At 28.9% G+C, this 18,795-nt stretch overlaps 1 protein-coding gene across 1 annotated transcript; it reads right to left on the bottom strand.

The window, feature by feature from the left end:
- Positions 1-1,157: 1,157 nt before the first annotated feature.
- Positions 1,158-9,155, bottom strand: LOC101493018 (probable E3 ubiquitin-protein ligase ARI7). Its single transcript, XM_004507263.3, has 15 exons — positions 8,774-9,155; positions 8,211-8,335; positions 7,612-7,717; positions 7,402-7,492; positions 6,938-7,110; positions 6,335-6,439; positions 6,155-6,243; positions 5,624-5,731; positions 4,719-4,809; positions 4,508-4,597; positions 2,909-2,956; positions 2,630-2,701; positions 2,238-2,337; positions 2,021-2,147; positions 1,158-1,925 (listed from the first exon to the last, which is right to left on the bottom strand). The coding sequence occupies exons 1-15, from the start codon at positions 8,945-8,947 to the stop codon at positions 1,658-1,660; spliced, it is 1,767 nt and encodes a 588-aa protein (XP_004507320.1). The 5' UTR covers positions 8,948-9,155; the 3' UTR covers positions 1,158-1,657.
- Between the last annotated feature and the right edge of the window lie 9,640 nt (positions 9,156-18,795).

Here is an 18,795-nt window from a genome sequence, read left to right as displayed (position 1 = left end):
AAATGCATGGCAAGTCACGTAAAAAAACTATCAAAGGAAGATTTCAGTTCAGTTGTATTAAAGGAAAAATAAATAATTAAACACCTGCCGATTAATTCTAATATATGCATAGTTGTGTATAAATAATTTCTATGATAAAAAAGATAGTGTAATGTTTAAAATATTTTCATGAAAGTAAAGTAGCTGATAATTTTGAAAAAATATATCAATAAACATATCGACATAAGGTAAATACAACTTTATTATAAACTATTTTTATAGGTTTTAAAAAATTCACTTATTGAATGCGTTTATTTGATCTTAAATAAAAATGATTTTTAGTTTAGAAAATTTATAGATTATCTTGTAGAAATATATTTAAAAATAATTTTTTTTTTGTTTGTTTATTATCATAAAAATGATTTTCTTAAAAAAAATAATTTTTAATGTTTGTGTACAATTTTATAAAAAGTTATTTTTTAAACTATAAAATTATCATTAAAGATGTGACTTTTCTAAATACAATAATTTCTCTCTTTTCTAAAATTGCCAATTGCCATAAACATGATGTCATAGTTTGATTATCCATAGTCATTAAGACAATATTTAGTAAACAATTGAAATATTTCAAACTAATCACTTTAAAGTTTATTACTTTAATCTATTTCTTAAACTCATTTTAAAATTGATTAATGTACCTCAAATATTCATCGAAAAGCAATAAATACTCACAAAAGCAAAAATAAATATGCATCAAATAAATTAGAAAAGATAAAACGATTCAAATAAAAAAAAATAAAAAAAAAAACAAAAAAACTACGTTGAAAAATCGCAAAAAGAAGAAAACTTGTAAAAGAAAATCCAATAAAAATTGATGGAGAGCAATTTTGAATTTTTCAAAAAAAAGTAAAGATAATTAAATTATTTTTTTCCCATCAATGAGTTAATTCCATATTTTTAAATTAAATGACATCTTTCTAATGGAGAGGCAATCATAAAAACTTACTATTTTTAGCTAAAATAATAACTTTTTTAACAAAATGATTTTTCAAAAATATAACACAAGCATCATTAAATAATAAAAAACGGTTTTTGATTTGAAAAAATCCGAATCAAAGGCACCCATGTTATAAGATAAGCCTAAAGTAAACTATATATTCTTCTAAAAGCAGCCTTAGTTCAGACTCAAAGGACGCATTATGAAATAGGGCCCAACCATTCTGTGAAGACAGCAACAATACAAAGTTCACAAAGGTGTTACAAATCTCAAGTGATATGGTACATGATTCATTTCATTCCTTATCACGATTTTTTAAAATGTGACCAAACCAACCATGAGGTTTTATATACACAAATATCTCTAGGTTTCTTATACTAACTGAAAAAAACAACAGCACAAATATCTGTGTTCATCTCCAGCATCTGTTATGTTGCGATATTCAGTTACAAAAGCCTGTAACAGAAACCCCATACTTAAATGTTAAAACAGCACAGAACACTATAAACATCAAATATCTGCGAGTGCAAGGAGGGAAATCTTTATGCAATGGCTTAATCCCTCCATCCTCTTGACATATTGGAGCCAGCATACAATAAGTGAGTAATAACCCCATCTCAGCCTTAAGTGCAGCGGCCACCAGCAGCAGCAACAAGTATTTCAAATGGACAACCCAAATTTTCATCGACGTTGATTGCAAATCTGGCATACAGTGGCAGATCTGACATTTGTAGAGGTACAATGGTCACAGCACCAGTGACTATCATCAGACGTTCTGCTGGTCATGGTGGTTCGGAAAGCTCCCTTTCCTCTCCCAGTTCTCCCCTTGCTGCTCCCTGCAGCATTTTTTGAGCTTGTTGCTTTGCTGATGGCAGCTCCATTACCATCCACATCAGATAGACCATTCTCTAGTGCCCTCACTAAGTTCTCGAAGTAATTTTTTGTCACACTACCAAAACATATGTATCAAGAAATCAAAATAAAGAATATATGAATAAAACAAGACCAAAACGCAAATATTTAACAAATCAATGCAATATATACCTAGTCAATCCAGCTAACTTTGTACGGAAGTCATTGAATTCTTTAGATGGGCCATCAGCACTGAGAAACTGTTGTAGTTCTTTTTCAGCACATTGATGAAGTCTCTCTAGACCAGATTCTGCTTCACCTGAAAACAAATTATAGTTGAGTATTAATTATGAGGAAACCAGCAAAAACACAACACATTTCTAATTAAGCTCAAGTTGAGAAGTTAAACCTTGCAAATACTCAAAGAACTGTTTTTTTGCACGCTCATGCTCAGGTAAATAGTACCCATATGCATATGTCCACTTCAGCACTCTCCTACACTCAACTATCTGGAAAAAAATATTGATTAGAAAGTCTTCTGTTTCACCTTGAAATGAACTTAAGCAATTGTGGTCACTGTCAGTGACAATGAAAGCCAACACAAAAATTACTAAAAATAAAAAATATCTTGTGAAATGACCAGCTTCAGAAAATATAGTTTAATGTATAACAGCAGCATTAGAAACAATACCCCCCAGGGGGGGAAGAGCTGGTCTAATCTTACAGCCAAAATAACACGTCAAAACTTCTCAATTCATTACAAAGGAAACCGCACAAAAACATTCCAAAATAATCATTTACCTGTAGCCAGGCCTCAGTTATGAACTTAAGTTGTGACTCAGGTTGGCACTGGGTATCACTGAGCTTCTCAATCTGCCCCTCAAAAAGGAAAACATCAGAGATAAAGTGGAGGATTAATGAGCAATTATATCATCCATAGAAGCATAAACAATAGATTATGCAAGAAGCAGCAAAAAGTTATACCTACTTCTAAGGGCAAATAACCTACTACCTTAGAAATGACATTCATGACCAAATAAACGTTTTTATTTTTGTCAAGACGCAAAACATGTAACTTACATGAACTGTTTGCATTTGATGTAGATCTGCAAGAGCTTTCTGCCTTGACTGCGAGACAAGAAAAAGTATATTGAGTGTGTTATATCATTAAAGAATATAGCCACATAAGAAACATTCTTAAAACAGAAGCTGAAGATAACTAGATAGATGCTGGCTTAAATGCATATATAATAGTAACACACAATACAGTTTAAAATATAGAATCAAGGACAAATCAATCTCCATCAAGAAAGAAATCACTAACAACTAGCCGGTTAGCTCTCCATGTAGTAGGCATTTTATAATAATAAAAATGAGGCATATCAAAACATTCCTTATCGGTTCAAGAATTCAACATTGTCAAGGACCAACTCACTCAACAGCTTCAGCATTCCTCATTTACTTGCATTGACCTACGTAACAACTTAACCCTTTAGGTGAGTTGGTCCTTGACAATGTATTGAAATTCAACTTATTATAATAATGAGAGAAACAAGAATCTTTATACCACTTGTCCACGCAGAACAGATATCCGATTAATTGTAATATTTTGTATTTATATATTTGATGATAATTATGTTACTTAGGATATTGATACCATTCCTTAATTTTAGGTATTTCATTTTTTTGTGAGATGTACAATTAAAGGAAAATTAAATTAAATTTTATAGAGATTATATACACAGTTGTTTTTTAAATTCGAATAAACTTAATACTAAAGAGGAAAATCAAAATTGTCCATACTACCGAATAATCTGAGAATCTAAGGTGAAAGAAGCATTTAAGAGGATGGTAAATAGCAAGGTAGTTAGATTTTAGATTAAATGATATAAGGGGTCAAGATAGGAAAGTGTAAGATGGCTCATAACTTTGTTGAATGGAATTTTGATGGCTACCGACACAGCAAGCGAATGAAGACAAACTACATTAATACTTATTGTTAGGTAATCTCACCTAACTAGTTGTTACTCATTTAGTTAGTTAGAGGGTTAGGTTATGATCTATTACAATGAGGAGAAAGGGAGTATAGGGAAGGGGAAGGTATCTTGTTAAATGAAAGAGAGAATTGGGAGATTAAATAGGGAGGGAGATTAAACTCATAAGTCATACTTATTGTAGAAAAATGATAGAGGCGCCCTAGCAGTTTAAGTATGCATGGAGAAGACCTATAGAAGCAAGCAGCAGTAAGGAGTATAGCAAAGACCAAAGAAAACTATAGGTCAGAACATTAGGAGAAATATAAGATTAAATGGTCTTATATGTGAGTTGAAAAAAGAAATCCGCACCAAAGAGCACTTCAGGTTTATTAAAGAATACTTATCAAAGAATACCCATAAAGGTTTAGATGGACCAACTTTCATAAAAGCGTAAGTTGTTAGGTGTAATTACATCAAGTTTTCTGTCAAATTTGATCTCCAATGAACATGTAAGATAAGCAAGAAGAATATGACTAGTAAATACCATGCAACAAAATAATAAACTTAAAATTAGGCGTTAAGCTATCAAAACGTTAAAAATCCTGGCAAAATAGTATTTATAATAATAATTCAGAAATTATATAGCAGAAGACAGATTCCTAAGACGTGACTACTGAACCAGTAAGTATAGAGTGATGCATACAGATTGGTTGCTGGCCCACCGCTCATAATAATGTGTGTATCTCTCTAATGAATTCTTCGCCATTTCTCTTCTTCTCTCGGTATCATCATACTACATGCAACAAAATTTAGTTCAAACGAAGATATCATTATCCAAATAGATGTGGACAGAACAGTGAACTAATTGTAACCTGAAACTTGAATCATGAAAAGTTTCAGCACGCATCTCTTACCACTCCCTCTTGCTTAGCTGCTTCATAACGATTGCAAGCATAAAAACCACCAGTTCTTTCACCATGGTCTGACCAAGCACCAAGGCATAGCCTAAGTAGATTAAATGAATTAAACTCATGAGCTCAATTCTTTTGAAAATAGGGTAATGTATGTTAATGCACCCCAAAAATATTCATTGTTCAAATTTCCTCCCCAAGAAAGAAAATCAGCCTACTTTTCACATGATCCAACCTTCAAAAAAATGATAATGGGGAAAAGAAAAGAAAAACTTGCAACCTGTTAGGTATGGGGACTTAAATAATTAAATTTTGAGAGTCATACAAATACCTGGTACATATTCATTACCAGTACACACTGGTGCACCTAGGTACGTGCCTGCCACATATTAAAATATTACAAAAAAATAAAGTAAAAAGGGTACTTGACTTGGGTACAATTGGACACTTCAAGGGTAGAGTTGGGTATGGCTTGATATTAATTAAACTGTTTTCTCTGTAACAACATTTTCAGTAAAAGTTGTGTTCTCCCTTCCTTTTCTCTATTTCTCATTTGTCCGTCCATTTTTGCCCAATCGGACCCATTTGGTAAGTGTTTTTTATTCCTCAATACTGAGTTTGATTCATACAATAGTTTTCTAATTTCTTATATTATGCTTTCATAACAATGTAAGTATTTCACTCCTTTTATATGTTATGTATTGTATATTATGGAAGTAATGTATTTCTCAAAAATATTTCATGTAAAATTTATTTTACCATACCCATATTTTTTATTTTAAAAAATTGTCTATTACATTCTCATATGCATACCAGGTACAGGTCCTAGATCCTTATCCAAGTAAAGTAGCATGCAACAAAATTTGATTAAAAATTGTGTTGAGGCAGAAAGAAAAAAAAATCCATACCAGCAGAATTCAAATTTACAGGGTGGAGTGCATGTGATGTGCATGCACCCTTGATTTTTTTCAATTGGTCGCTTGCACTTGGGACATGGCTTTGAGTTGGCAAGTATCCTGAAAGTCATTAAATTATCAGTCAGCTCAGGTTCTCACATCTCAACTATCCAAAAAGCCACAATTTATCCATGACTGCTTAAAGAAATACAGAGAACTTCAATACATGGAGGCAAATCAAGAATCATGAAGGAGACCAAGAGAATGTACAATCTCAATATTCCATGGATTATTAATTTCAAACATTAAGTGCATCACTGTTCTGTGTTTTATTTCTTCTATTTTTATAAATGACGACTCAAACCCCTTTAACTAACATTCAATTTGATATAAGCATGAAAATCTGGATAGTTTTTCACCCCTCAAATACTCTCCATTTAAAGTATCCATTTTAAACATTTGAGATCTGCAACTCGAGAGAATACCATATTGCTCTTTCTAATAAAAGAAATCTGTAAGAGCAAAACTCTTAGAAATCTGTACCAGTTCATGTTTTCAGACTCTGCACTGTTTTTCAAAATCCACTTTACCACAGTGCCACAGTCCACTGGACGATGAGCCTCCTCAGTGCACTGTAGATACACAGTCACATCAGTCAGTCGAATAAACAAGATTCTAAAATCTAATACTGTAATAATTAGAAACAACCAATGCAAAACTTACATTCCAACAAAAGCTATATGAGCAGAGGCAAGAGACATCATAGTTTCCACCTCCAGCATCAAAAGTAACTGCATATTCACAACCAGGAGCAGGACACCACTTTGACTAGAGAAAACAAAAGAAGTCAAGAAATAAGTTTATTACAACAATCATAGAGTGAGACATATAAATAATTAAATACTGATCATGTTTCAGAAAAGTAGTGAAGTTTATTAATCACGTAATTTAGGAATTTATATTCTAGTTTACAAGTTTAGCTTTAGTCCAAGATATAATGAATGTGTCGATTGGTTGATTCAATATGTGAAGAAATATGAATGCATGATGAAAATGAAACATGGAGAACATATAGTCACATGGATTCAAATCGGCAGGTCATAATTAATATTTAGAAAAGTAGTGAAGGTTATTAATCACAAAATTTAGGAATTTATATTCCAGTTTACAAGTTTAGCTTTGTCCAGGATATAATGAATGTGTCAAACGATTGATTCAATGTGTAAAGAAATATCAATGCATGATAGAAATGAAAAATGGAGAACATATAGTCACATGGAATTGAATTGGCAGGTCATAAATCATATTTAATGCATAATTGCATACCTTTTTATTATCTTCAATATAAGATCTAAGAAGATAACGGGCATACTTTTGTTTATCTTCCTCAGATGCTAATAGATTAATCATATCTTGACCAATAGCAGAACCACAAGTGGGTTCAGGACATCTCAACATCAAACATCCAGGACCGTCATTAATGGATGTACTGATATATCCTAGCATGCCGAAAAAAGGACAGAAAATGTGATTTGAAAGACAAAATCTGAAGGAAAAGACACGAAACTAACTAAACAATACGCATAATATCTAAAGGATTAAATGAAACAGACCGACAAAAGCAAGTCAACTAAGCTATATCTACCAAAAAAAACTTAACAAGGATAGAGGAAACTTGCACCAAATTGCATATTCTATCACCCAAAATACTAAAAAGGCCATATTTCAGATTAATGCCCAAATCTGATCTGAGTTAACAAAAGAAGAGGGGAACAGAATACAAGGCATACCTTCCCAGCATGTGAAACAATATGGATGACCACAAGAAGCCATTTCAATCACAGAACGAGGATGGTTTTCAAAACAGATGCCACATGTAAGCTGGCCACATAAGAAACAAAGACAAAAAAAGTTATATAGAAATATAGCCCTGCTGCAGGACAAAATAGTAGCCAGCAACATTATCAAACAGTTTTAAAACCCAGCCATTTGTATCTCACCTCTCTAGCATTAGGAGACTGTACAACTGGCTTTTCCAACAAGCCAACTGCTTTTCGAACTCGCTCTTCATCAGCAAACCATGCATCATGCACTTTACTGACGCTCCTGCAACACCAATTCATCTCTTACGCAATTATACAATAAGCAGCAACTATTCATCTCTAACACAGGTATACGGTAAGCAGCAAAAATCTCATGCATCATGCATATTAAAATAATGTTTTGAAAATTGAAACACTGAAGATGGTATGATCAGTGTCATACAGAGACACAAAAATGAAATAAATAGCAACCAATGATGTTTAAAGTTCTTCAAAATATTTTTGATAATGATAACTGACAACATGATATGTTTTTAATTATGTCCTTATCTGAATCAAATTCATTTTAAATCCACACATTCAATAAAATAGTATGCTTTAAATCCTCCACGGGGACTAAAAGTAAAAACACATGTTTTAAGGACTAAAAAACTCTCTTTTTTATAAATGTTGAGATGAAAAACAAATAAAATTCAAATAGTTGTCCTTAGGAAAACATCGTCTAATTTAGGACAATAAGAAACATATTTAAATGAGGCCTAAAAAACTGAACTTACCAATTGTAGTGACGAAGTAGTATACTTGCAAAAACTCTTGATAGAGAAAGAACAGCTGCTACTCTAGTGATGTCATCTTCCTGTCTTACTCGGATATCGGATTCCTTCAAGATGGTAAAATTTTGCTGAAACCCAATCAGGTATCCATAGTCAGTTACATCGAAATTGGTAAATGATTGCAGAAAACACATATAGCAACTTGATATTCTAAACCAACATAAAAGAACAAAAAAATATCATTTCCATTTTCATAAATATAACAAACAACAACAACCTTAATAATAATAAAGACGTGATCTAACCATTGAAACCAATTTCATATCTCAATGTAGCAATAGATTATTACTTCAATGAAGCTCATCAAACCACCATTAATAACGAAAGCAAATTTTTTAAGGGGTAAGAGATAAAGATTTTTTTAAATAAATTTGATCTTAAACCGAACACTATCAAAATTCAGTAACCAATTTAACTTCACATAAACAACATTATAAAAATAAATAAATAATAAAATCGAAAATGAATTACAAAAAAAGTGAGAATGAAATTCGAGATAGATATACCTCAGGGCGACGAGACTCAATCTTATCAGCATCATCGAAGTAATCACCGGCATCGTCATCGTAATCGCTGTAATAATCCATGGAAGCATCCTCCGTGTCACCACTGTAGAAATCGTCATCGTCTTCAAGGGACTCCACGTCGTTAGCATCGTGCATATCATCCTCGGAGTCCATGGAAGAACAAAGGAAGAGAATTTTATGGAATCGAGGATCCAAAATCGGCGAGGAGAGAGAATCTAGGGCAAGTAATTTGGGGATTTTGAAGAGAGAAGAGAAAAGGGAATGTGTGTTGAGTGTTGATAGTGCTTTATGGAAAATGTTGTAGATACTGTTGTTGAATAGTTAGAGAGAGAAAGAGAAAATGTAAAGTACGCAAAGAATAGAAGGAATAGAAAAAAAAATGAAAAGAAAAAAAAAATGAAAAGAAAAAAAGTTGAAAAGTTGGAAAAGTTGAAACTTGGAAGATAAGGACCAAACTTAAAATGAGGTATCAGGTATGAGTTTTGATAAATCAGCAACAAAACAAGTAACTCAACAACTACAATCCTCACTACCTCTTTCAATGAATATAAGTATCTATTGGGTTTTTTCTTGTCCTTTTTATATTATAATATTTTTAGATTGTTAACCGTATTTTTTATTTTTTTGACGAGATATTTCTAATTATATTAAAAAAAAAATTCTACTTGTTTTCTTCGTTTAAGGTTAGGCGATAGTATTAATTATCTCTTAAAAGATAATTAGAATAGGATTTAGGGAGATATAACGTTCTAATACTTTAACATTAACTATTCATAGATACCAATGTAATGAAAAATTAGTTCCTAAAAATATTTTACTTATTAAATATTTACTCTTTATTGACTTAAAACTCAAAAGTAATTGCAACTTGTTGATATTAATATATATATATATATATATTATCTATTTTTATCATCACATTCAACCAATTTCTATTTATATTATTTCATATTTTTACTAATCAAATATTATTATTATTATTATTAAAAAATAAGATAATTTTTCATTGAATTAAAATTTATTTATGACAACATTCATGTTTTTTTTAATCATATAGTTCCCAATTTAATAGTCATAATAATCTAAATTTTTGACTAAAAGGGAAATAAAGTCCAACAATTTTTTTTTGGGTCAAGATTCAACAACATTAATGTTCTAATACATTTTGAGGCACACAAAAATATCAGCATCTAAATCTTCATGTTTGAGTAAAAAATAATTGATGAATGCAATGATGTATCACTTTCACGGGTGATCCACTATAAATCAACGATTGAAAGTTGATCAAAAACTCTAACGAGGATAGATGATATTTTCTCAAATATAACTGAATTGGTTTGACCATATAATTTAAGAATGTGACACATTACCACTAATAAAGAGAAAATTTGAATTGAGATCAAAACTATAAAAATTGAGATATTTCATGGGCCAAAACATTCGAATTTAAAATAAAAGACGATTTTTATGTACATGATAAAATAAGAGAATTAAAAGTACAATTAAACTAATATTAAACAATGAAAAGAACTACAAAAACTATAGATGAATCACTCAATACAAAAAGAAAACAAGGTAGCATAATAATTAGACATTAAAAATGATACACTCATAATGTAAAATAACTTTACATGTCATTCAATCATGACCATTTAATCTGTCACACCATATTATATAATTTTTAGGTCAAAGACAATTATCTAATTATTTATTATCGTGACAAATTATAATTGATTGTCGATGTAAAATAATTTTATACATATAATACATCCTCTTTACTTTATTCCTTCATATTTCATTTAAAAAAGTAAATTAGTTAAAAATGTGTATCAAAATTTGACAATTGAATTATTTTTATTCTAAAAATTTTAATTGTTGAATTTCCAAAATGCAATTGTTGTACTACATAAATTCAAATTTATGAAATTTAGATTTTTGAAACTTTATAATTTTTCAGTATATACATGAACAGGAAATTTAATTATTAAAATTCCCAGAACACCAACGATCCTAATATATAAATTTTTCGGTACATGTTGTATACCTGAAAATTGGTTGGAGCCTGGAGGGTGAGAGGTGAGAACCGTCTTCACAATAGAAGTATTTTTATTTCTAAAATCGTTAAGGGTAAAATCGAGTTTAAATAGGTTTAGGGGGTAAAAGCACAGGTTGTAGGAGTATAGGGTTAATTATACTGAACTTAAACGACCCAATCCCATGTGTGGGTCGAGAGGCCCACCCTCTAGTGGAGCACCAAGTTGGGCCTCAATATCTCTTTTACCCTTTAATTGCTTCACCAATATTTTTACTTATTACCCTACAAATTGGTGCTCATTATCTCTTTTACCCTTTAATTTTTTTATAATTATTTTATTAATTCAAATTTTATTTTTTTTTACCATTTCAACATTTCTAGATCTAGAAAAAAAGTTTTTCGGAAGTTACCGAAAAATATTTTTAAAGATTTTCGGTATAGAAGAGAAAAAATTTGAATTATCGGAAATCTTGAAAAAAAAATTCCGATACAAAAGGGGTTTACTGGAAAAAAAAATTCACAAGTTTTTAAGTACACAAATTTTTTTTAATTTATTATTTTAATTGTTTTTTTTATAAATTTTAACAAATATGCATAAATTGCTACTATTATGTGATAAAACATGCGTCGATACTATCAAAATTTTTGACACAGATCAAGTATGAATAATTATAATTAATATTAATATTGTAAAAATATATTATTGTAATTAATTATTATAATTTATTTCAGAAGTGATTGACACAGAAGTGATTATTATAAATTAGGCTAGAGAAATCGGTATAAAAAATAAAGTGATTGTTATCATCAGAAGATTAGATAAAAAGACAGGACATAGAGGGAGGAGAAATAAATTAATATTATGTTGTGATAAAGGAGGAAAATACAAGTGTGTTAATAGTTTAACTCGAAGGTCAACAAAAAAGTGTGGTTGTCCTTTCAAGCTTACATCAAAACCATTAAATGATGGTTCAAGATGGACAATTAAAATAATTTGTGGAGTTCACAACCATGAATTACCTGATACTTTGGAGGGGCATGCATTTGTTGAACGTTTAAATGAAGAAGAGAAAAAACATGTTCATGACTTGACAAAGTATAATGTTGCATTGAGGCACATATTACTCTCATTGCAAAACGGGGATAAGAACAATGTTACTAAGATCTCACAAATTTATAAATAAAGGAGTATAATTTGATTGCACGTGAGAGGTCATAAGACATAAATGCAACATTTATTCAAGTTAATTGAAGATACAAAATATGTGTGTTGAAATAGAAAGCGGAAAGACTCAAATGTTGTGACATATATTTTTTGGACACATCTAGATTTAGTGAAATTGTTGAATTTATTTCCTGTTGTGTTGATTATGGACAACACCTACAAAACTAATAAATATATAATATCATTACTTGAAATTGTTGGTATGACATCAACAAAGATGACATTTGTAGTGGGTTTGCTTATTTGAAGGGTGAGCGGCAAGAAAACTTATGTTAGACATTAGAGAGACTAAGAAAACTGTTTGTTACACAAAATAAATTTACTCTTGTAATTGTGACAGACAAAGATCTTGCTTTAATGAAAGCAGTTGATATTGTATTTTCACATGTTGTTAATTTGCTTTATCGATTCATAACAACAAAAATGTTGGAGAAAAATGCAAGCAACATGTCTTAAAGGCTAGACAAGAATTAGTATTGAATATGTGGAGAGACATTATTTATTGTAGTGATGAAAAAGAGTATATCAAGCGCTTGCACACGTTTGAGCAATCATGTGTCGATAATCAAATGTTTGTTGATTATGTGAAATAAACTTGGTTGACTCCTCATAAGCAGAGGTTTGTTGAAGCATGGACAAATCGAGTGATGCATTTGGGAACCACAACGACTAACAAGTATGTCATGTCACTCTAATACAGGTATCGCGTAAGGAAGGACAAATCATACGGTCCTCTAAGATATCGTGTCAGCCCACCCTCTTATTGTACAGGTCCCTCCTCATGTACATGTCTCTCCTCATGTATAACTGTATTCTCTTCCTCCTCATGTACCATAGCTTGCTCCTCCTCATGTATACCAATATCAGCCTCAGAAATAGATATATGACCTTGCTCTCCCAGGTCATCATCTTCCATTATAATTTGTTGTCTTCTTTGGGATGTTGTTAGTCGAACCTTTTTTGGAACAACATCCATAGGACGAAGATTCAACGTCACATGTTCTTCATACTATCTTGCTGTCTCTTCTTCTAGCACCCACACCCACTAGGAAAAAATTCGTTAAAATAAAATGAATTAAATAAATAGTAATGAAATAAAAAATTAAAAACAAAATTACAAACAACTACCGGAAAATTTGTGGGATGAAGTTTTTGGGTAACTTATGGAAATGTCAAAATAAGTTTTTCAGTATTGTATGTGTTCCATAAAGGTTGAAATAAGTTTTTTGGTAGTTCAAGAAAACTTAAAAAAAGATTTTCGAAAATGACGTTCTATACTAGAATTTTTTTTTAAGTCTTTCGGAATGTAAGTTGTATACCGAAAAAATTTAAAAAAAATTCAAAAAAAAAAAAACTTGTTACTCACTTGTCTTCCGACAAACTTAAATGATGAAATAGAAAAAAAATTATAATTTTTAATATTTATGAGAATATTTTATGGCTTTTCCTTTTGCGGGATACATGAATAATTTGAGGTTACAAAATAAAATGATCCTTATCCCTTTGAGGCCAATCCAAGGTGGAAGTTTCACAAGATAAAAGAAATGTTATTTATTGACAAAAAAATAAAATAGAAAGAGATACTATTCTCTTCTTTAAAAAAAATTATTTAGAAGAGTAATATTGAATTTACATCTAAAAAATAAATAAGTAAATATGATAAAAAAAAAAGTAATATAATAATTGTAATACGTTAACGATGTCTTATGAAAATAAAAATAAAAGGAAATTAAGATATTACATGAATGTAAAAAATTAAGAGAAAGTAGTGCGAGATAACAAGAAGAGCTAAAAAAAATGAAAGGATAGAACAAGATCGTACGACTACAATGATAGTAGTGGCAATAATAGAAGGTGGCGATATAGATCTTAAAATTATTTTTTATATAACAGTGTGTCCACTTTATCGATGAAAATAATAAAATCGATAATTTTTATATGATTGTTTTAATTGGTGAACAACCACAAAATTATAAATAAAATAGTTTAAATTAAAAATTTTTTTATCAAAATTTAATATTAATTTATATAAAAGTATAGATATTTAAAAATTAAATCATTTAATTAAATAGAGAATAAAAAAATTATAAATAAAATAGATCAAATGAAGTATAAAATTGAAAGGAAAAAAGACATACCAAAATCATATATTTCCTTTATATAATATAAATATAGATATAGGAAGTATAGAAGATTAAGTGCCACTATAATTGTATCCTACTGATAGCCGAAATAGGTGAAAATAAAAATATATTACGTATTATTACTGATTATAACTAAATACACTATTAATATCTTTTCACTAAATAGACTGTTAGTGTTTTTTCCTTTCAAATTAATATATCTTTAATTAGTATTATTAAGTATCTCTGGAGACAAAATATCACAGTGTTTTTTTTTTCTTTTCAAATTAATATAACTTTAATTAATATTATTAAGTATCTCTTGAGACAAAATATCATAGTATAGAATTCATTCATATATAAAATAAAATGTCATTTTAAGGTATTCATATATAAAATAGACATATTAAATGTATTATTTGATTTTCTTAATGTTAATGGCAAAATATTTATGATAAACGTCGACGGACCATAATTATAATTATTCGATCAAAATATGATAATTTGTAATTTGAAGATGAATAAATTAAGATTGAAGATGAAGGTTGTTGAATTTTTATTAAAAAAAAAATTCTATTGAAGACTAAATTATTGAGTTTTTATTATTTAATTGGTTTATTAATTAATTAGTTTTAAGTTTTTAATTAAATAATTAAATGAGTTAATAAAATGAGTTTTAATTTTAAATATTAAATATTGTCTAGTCAACAATTATACAGTCACTATGTAACACCTCATCTAAAATTAGTCATATCATCATTTTTTTACTAAAAAAATCTATAAAAGATTTTTTAAAACTTATTAAAATTTGCAAGAATATAAATCAAACAAAAAAAAAAATAACAAACTAAAATCAAAAGAAAGTATATTTGGAAGGATAATTGAAATCAAACTTTTATTTACATTCTTATCACTTACTTGCTTTCATTTACTTTGATGCAAAGTTTCTATTTGTAAGTCTTTAATTTGTTTAATTGTAAGTCATTTTAATTAAGAGGTTCCTTTTCGAGTCATTTACTTTTTAACATTTAAATTTTCAAAATTCTTTCCATTTATTGTTTATTTACGCTTCCAGTAATTTGACTTACGCAATTTAAAACTTAAGTCTTTTTTTTACCATTTAAATTACTTCGGTTACTAACTAACTTATCTAAGAGTTTGTTGATTAAATATTTATTTGTAATTGAATTTGGTAGATTCTCAGTTGACTAAAGTCATCGTAAACACTTAATATATGTGAAATTACAAAATTTATTTTTAATAGATAAACAAATGTAGTACTTTTAAAAAGTAAACACCAAAATGATTACCAAACTTTGTAGAAAACTCCCAATTTAATTAGTCTCTAAATATTTGAATATTGCAATTTGGTCTTTGACTTTGTAAAATGCTTCTCAATTTGTCCTTGTATGAGTGATGGTTACTAAATGAAGCTGATGTGTCAATTAAGTGAAACATTGAAAATTTAAATGGTGTTTGACTTCGTAAAATGCTTTCAAATTTGCTCCTATAAATTTAATTATTTAAATTAATTCGCATATTTAAAATAATCACCCAAGACTTGAACCAAAATATAATATTTTACTATTTATTATGTAAAATAAATTTTTAAAATTTTAATTTTAGTTTTTTTAAAAAGTTTCTAACCTTTTAGTCCAAAAATTTGGTTTTCTCGTTTTTTATCCCTATTCGAAGTCTAAATCATCTGTACCTCCGAAATGTGAATTTTTTTTCACGTCTATTTAAAACATTACAAGAATTTTTGTCACAAAACTTTAGTAGTTTTTAATTAAAAATAAATTAAATATAAATTTTTTGGCATCAAAATTTAAAAATTCATATTTATTTATTTATTTGTTAAAAAATTCTAAATTTTTTTTGTAAGAAAAATGTGTTGTTCTAATTTGCTTGAGGGACAACAAATGTAAAGTGTGGGGGAGTTGATAAACTCCAATTTAATTATTTTTTTTGGAATATTATTAGTTATTTTTAGAGCAATTATATGACATTATATAAATTTCTAAATTAATTTATTCTTTATTATGCAGAATATGGTTTAATTAATTTAGAACAAGGTTGAATCAAAAGAAAGCAATCTGAATAGAACTAGAACCGGGGTAATCAAAGTTACATATGAAACCGTGACTCTATGTTCTCTCTATAAATCTCAAACTTTACACTTTTATTCTAAATTTTTTGTTATTAGTTATTTCGTTATTGTAACAACTAAATCATTATTGTCGGTCTAAATAATAAATAATTTTAATTAGTTTGATACTTGTTAATCAATTCTCGTGAATACAATAATCTTCTATACTACTTCCGCAATATAGTACACTTGCTCTAAGTGTTTTCACGCAACAAATTTTAGACATTTTTTTTTGCTTTATTTTCATATTACATTTTGTTGTTACTATTATTAAATTATTTAAAATTTTAAAAATATCATTATTAACTCAATTTTGTTTTCACTTTTTTTTTATTAAAAAGCAAAAAAAAAAAATATTTATCAATTTATTAAGTTGTTATTAATTTTATTAGTTATTATTTATTTTTGATTTTACTTTTCATCTGCACTCGTCGAAGTCTGCTTGCAGTTGATTTTCAAATCACAACTAAGAGAAAAATAATATGTGAATATCTACTAGAGGCTAAATTAGAAACTCTTAGAAACGACATTAACGACTACTCATTGTCAATATTGTGACTTGTAGTAAAGATTGCCTAATAAGAAGTTATTAGGATTACTAAAGATATGACCTGATAAGGATCAATATGATCCCTAATCTTCCAAGTAGAATATTGGTTACATACATGCATGCATCTTCAAATTTCAAAGCAACAAAATAAGTTAGATATCAATGAGAGACTTACCACCTTGATGTAAGTCTCTCATCGAAGTCTGCTTGCAGTTGATTTATTTTTGATTAGTTATTATTTATTTTTGATTTTACTTTTCATCTGCACTCGTCGAAGTCTGCTTGCAGTTGATTTATTTTTGATTAGTTATTATTTATTTTTGATTTTACTTTTCATCTGCACTCGTCGAAGTCTGCTTGCAGTTGATTTATTTTTGATTAGTTATTATTTATTTTTGATTTTACTTTTCATCTGCACTCGTCGAAGTCTGCTTGCAGTTGATTTTCAAATCACAACTAAGAGAAAAATAATATGTGAATATCTACTAGAGGCTAAATTAGAAACTCTTAGAAACGACATTAACGACTACTCATTGTCAATATTGTGACTTGTAGTAAAGATTGCCTAATAAGAAGTTATTAGGATTACTAAAGATATGACCTGATAAGGATCAATATGATCCCTAATCTTCCAAGTAGAATATTGGTTACATACATGCATGCATCTTCAAATTTCAAAGCAACAAAATAAGTTAGATATCAATGAGAGACTTACCACCTTGATGTAAAATAGAATTTTTAGGTTATCTCAAACGTCTCAATATACATCATCCACTAAAATTGAGTTCAAGCCAAAGGAGGTTGAAATTGTCACTCTCACGACTAATGAAGAGTTGAACGAAGAACTTGGACATGAGGGACAAATGTCTGTTGAAAGAGAAAAAACACTTAAGAAATAGAGCACTTTTGAGGATTACGTGTTTTACTTGATTTGCATGTTTGAAGTTTATCCTATAATGCCACTGTTGTGTTAGATTTTTGAGCAAGACCTAGTGATGAGCATGTTGTTATGGCTAGATTGAAACTTTGAAACTATGTTTGCTAGGCTAAAGGTGTTCCTTAGTTTTGACACAAGAATTTCCTGTTGTGAAGAAGTTTATGTGTCTTGAGATGGACCAAAATTAAAAAGTTAAGTCTAATTTGAAGTAAACTAAATTCTTAACATAGAATAACTGGGGAATAAAAACTTCATGAACTAGGGGACAAGAAAAAGAAGGAATTAACATCTTAGTCAAAAGAATTAAAAGTGTAATATAATACAACCTCATTGATTAGCTTGGGGGTTACTCACACTCGCAGTCAGGTGAAAGCTGAGGTGTAATGTTGTTTCAGTGAGTAACTTGAGGATTACTTGCACTAATAGTCAAGTCAAAGGTGCAATTAGATGAAATTGAAAAGAAAAAAAATGGCATGAATAAAAAGCATAATTGTCTAATTTAAAAAAAAAAAATTCATAGTATTTGAGAAAAATAAATCTATATATTCTTTGATAAAAGTGAAATTTTATGAATGATAATAATTAATTGGATTGATTGAAGAAAGTCTTAAGACATTGATTCTTAGAAACAATAGGGTTAACCACACACTTTAATCTTACTTAATTGACATAATGTAGAATATGTTTGATTTAGTCTTAACATTTCAGAAAAACTCTTACCAAAATTGGAAAATTCAATAATGATGTTTAGGTGAATTTCATTTATGTTATTTGCTTTTTCCTCTTTAAAATTTTAATTTATCTTTGAGTCATAATTTGTTTGAGGGCAAGCAAAGTTAGGTGTGGGGAGTTGGTAAATTCCAATTTAATGCATTTTTTAAGAATTATTTTTAGAGAAATTATATGACATTATATAAATTTCTAAACTAATATGTTTTTTATTATGCAGGAAAGATAAAAAAATTAAGATGAAACAAATGCA

The sequence above is a fragment of the Cicer arietinum genome, chromosome 6 (assembly GCF_000331145.2).
Source record: "Cicer arietinum cultivar CDC Frontier isolate Library 1 chromosome 6, Cicar.CDCFrontier_v2.0, whole genome shotgun sequence".
NCBI classification, from domain to species: Eukaryota; Viridiplantae; Streptophyta; class Magnoliopsida; order Fabales; family Fabaceae; genus Cicer; species Cicer arietinum.
Note: the sequence above shows the minus strand (reverse complement) of the source record. Positions and strands in the feature narration are given on the sequence as shown.

What these genes read in the sequence shown, in the direction of transcription:
- LOC101493018 (XM_004507263.3), bottom strand. Translation starts at nt 8,947, where the DNA reads ATGGACTCCGAGGATGATATGCACGATGCTAACGACGTGGAGTCCCTT. An exon ending in TTGAGTCTCGTCGCCCTGAG is followed by an intron (nt 8,336 to 8,773) that starts GTATATCTATCT and finishes ATTGGGTTTCAG; the next exon opens with CAAAATTTTACCATCTTGAA. An exon ending in CATATAGCTTTTGTTGGAAT is followed by an intron (nt 6,244 to 6,334) that starts GTAAGTTTTGCA and finishes GTGTATCTACAG; the next exon opens with TGCACTGAGGAGGCTCATCG.